The 1,800-nt window shown below is 47.5% G+C and overlaps 1 protein-coding gene across 2 annotated transcripts in view; it reads right to left on the bottom strand.

Moving 5' to 3' along the window:
• Nucleotides 1-1,800, bottom strand: part of LOC106533623 (thyroid hormone receptor beta) — a 12,983-nt gene that overhangs the window by 2,855 nt on the left and 8,328 nt on the right. The window contains exons 2-5 of one of the 2 annotated variants that reach the window (XM_014029996.1): nucleotides 1,492-1,592; nucleotides 1,231-1,378; nucleotides 895-1,100; nucleotides 208-294 (exon numbers count right to left, since the gene is read on the bottom strand). In XM_014029996.1, coding sequence (XP_013885450.1) covers nucleotides 208-294; nucleotides 895-1,100; nucleotides 1,231-1,378; nucleotides 1,492-1,592 — 542 coding nt within the window. Of the gene's footprint in view, nucleotides 1-207; nucleotides 711-894; nucleotides 1,101-1,230; nucleotides 1,379-1,491; nucleotides 1,593-1,800 lie in introns of those variants that run through there. The other variant, XM_014029997.1, reaches the window with a different exon arrangement.

Raw genomic sequence — 1,800 nt, 5'->3', positions numbered from 1 at the left:
GCACAATGTGGCTCATTAAGTCTTGAAGAACAACTTTTTTCCTCCACACAGAGACTTTTCTGGTAACAATTTTTCCACTTTAACCTCAAACCAAGAAATTGAAAACCAGATTTTTCTTCTGAATGGGTCTAAGTCTTAAAGAAAAGGTGTTTTATCAGAGCAGGTGTGTTTCTAGAAGTCGAAGCAGTTTTAGCCTCTGTTTCTTACCTTGGTATCCTTCACCCCTGCTGCACTCTGGTCAGAAGTATAGAATAAATTACATGTTATTTCATTAAGAAGCATTGCTTCCTCGACCTGTTGGATAATCAACAGGAGTTGTGAAGTTTCAATAATGGACCCGAGTCAAGTCAACTAAAAAGAAAACAGGTTAAACTGAACAGATGACAGTGCAGACAGAAAACAATCAGAAACAGTGAACATCAGTGGGTTCCTGTGGCAGGACCGACAGGTTCAACCTGATGCTGTTGTGAGTCCTGCCACAGAAAGCCACACTTAAAGCTCAGCAGACACATTGGAAGCTGACAGAGCTGTTAGACTGAACAGAACAGAAGGCAGCTGGTTAAAAAAGCTCCAAACACAAAGACACACTTAAAGAAGAAAGACTGTGAGGTTTCTGTGAAAACAACAACAAGACAAGATGTTTCCATTTTAAACTAGAGCTGCTGCGTTCAGGAACACTTTGCTCCACCGTCCAGCTAATTCTCCTCCCTCTATATGGAGATACAAAAACAACACATGGACATATTACTACAGGGAAAAGAGGAACAACCGTGTGCTGGAAGTGGAGGGAAGAGGGCTGTGAGGGGGCTGGTGAGGGTGGGGGGGACAGGGCAGAGGAAATCAATGTGATGAAGGCTGGGGTGAGGGGGAGCCGGGGGAGGGAGGGGGGCTCACCAGGAATTTTCGTTTCTGCTTCCAGTGGTTGCCCTGTGCATTGGTGGCCATATGGGCCTCAGTCACCAGACGGATCAGGTCCCACTCCTCCTGGGTGGGCTCCAGGCGGTCCCAGGCCGTCTTCTGCAGCTCCTCCCTGCGCCGGCGCTCGCGGTTCTCCTCGATCAGCTTCCGCTTGGCCAGCCTCTTTCCGTCATCTAATACCACTGCAGCCAAAGATGGATCCAATGAAACGGGCCACGGTACCTGCAGTACTACACGGTACTACACTCTGTACCGCTTCATGTACGACGTACTGGTCCTAAAGCAACAATAATGACTGTGTGGTAAACTCACGGTCTGTGGCCATCCCCACGGCGATGCACCTCTTGAAGCGACATTCTTGGCACTGGTTTCTGCTGACTTTGTCGATGACACATTTCCCTTCRTACTTACAGGCGTAGGTCGGGTTCAGGTTCTTCTGGATGGTCCTCCTGAAGAAGCCCTGCAGAGGACACGTGTGGATGAGTGACCGGGAAGTGAGCAGTGAGTGAACAGGAAGTGAGCAGTGAGTGAACAGGAAGTGAGCAGTGTGTCCTGGCTGAGTGACGACATCACCTTGCAGCCTTCACAGGTGATGCAGCGATAGTGATACCCTGTGGCTTTGTCCCCGCACACCACACACAGCTCATCCTTGTCCAGGTAACTGGGGATGTACCCTGCAGGCAGCAACACAAACACCACAAACATTACAACCCAACTAACCAGGGACACCGGGATGAACAATGAGATTTATTTATATCCTTTTTTAAAACACTAAAATGAGTCTAAGAGGTTAATAGAGTTCAACAGAACAAGAATTTATTGATTTCACAGGAAAATATTACTAAAAATCAAGCCTGACTCAGCATAATTGCTGTTTTACAG

Source organism: Austrofundulus limnaeus, unplaced genomic scaffold, assembly GCF_001266775.1.
Source record: "Austrofundulus limnaeus strain Quisiro unplaced genomic scaffold, Austrofundulus_limnaeus-1.0 Scaffold985, whole genome shotgun sequence".
Taxonomy (NCBI): domain Eukaryota; kingdom Metazoa; phylum Chordata; class Actinopteri; order Cyprinodontiformes; family Rivulidae; genus Austrofundulus; species Austrofundulus limnaeus.
Note: the sequence above shows the minus strand (reverse complement) of the source record. Positions and strands in the feature narration are given on the sequence as shown.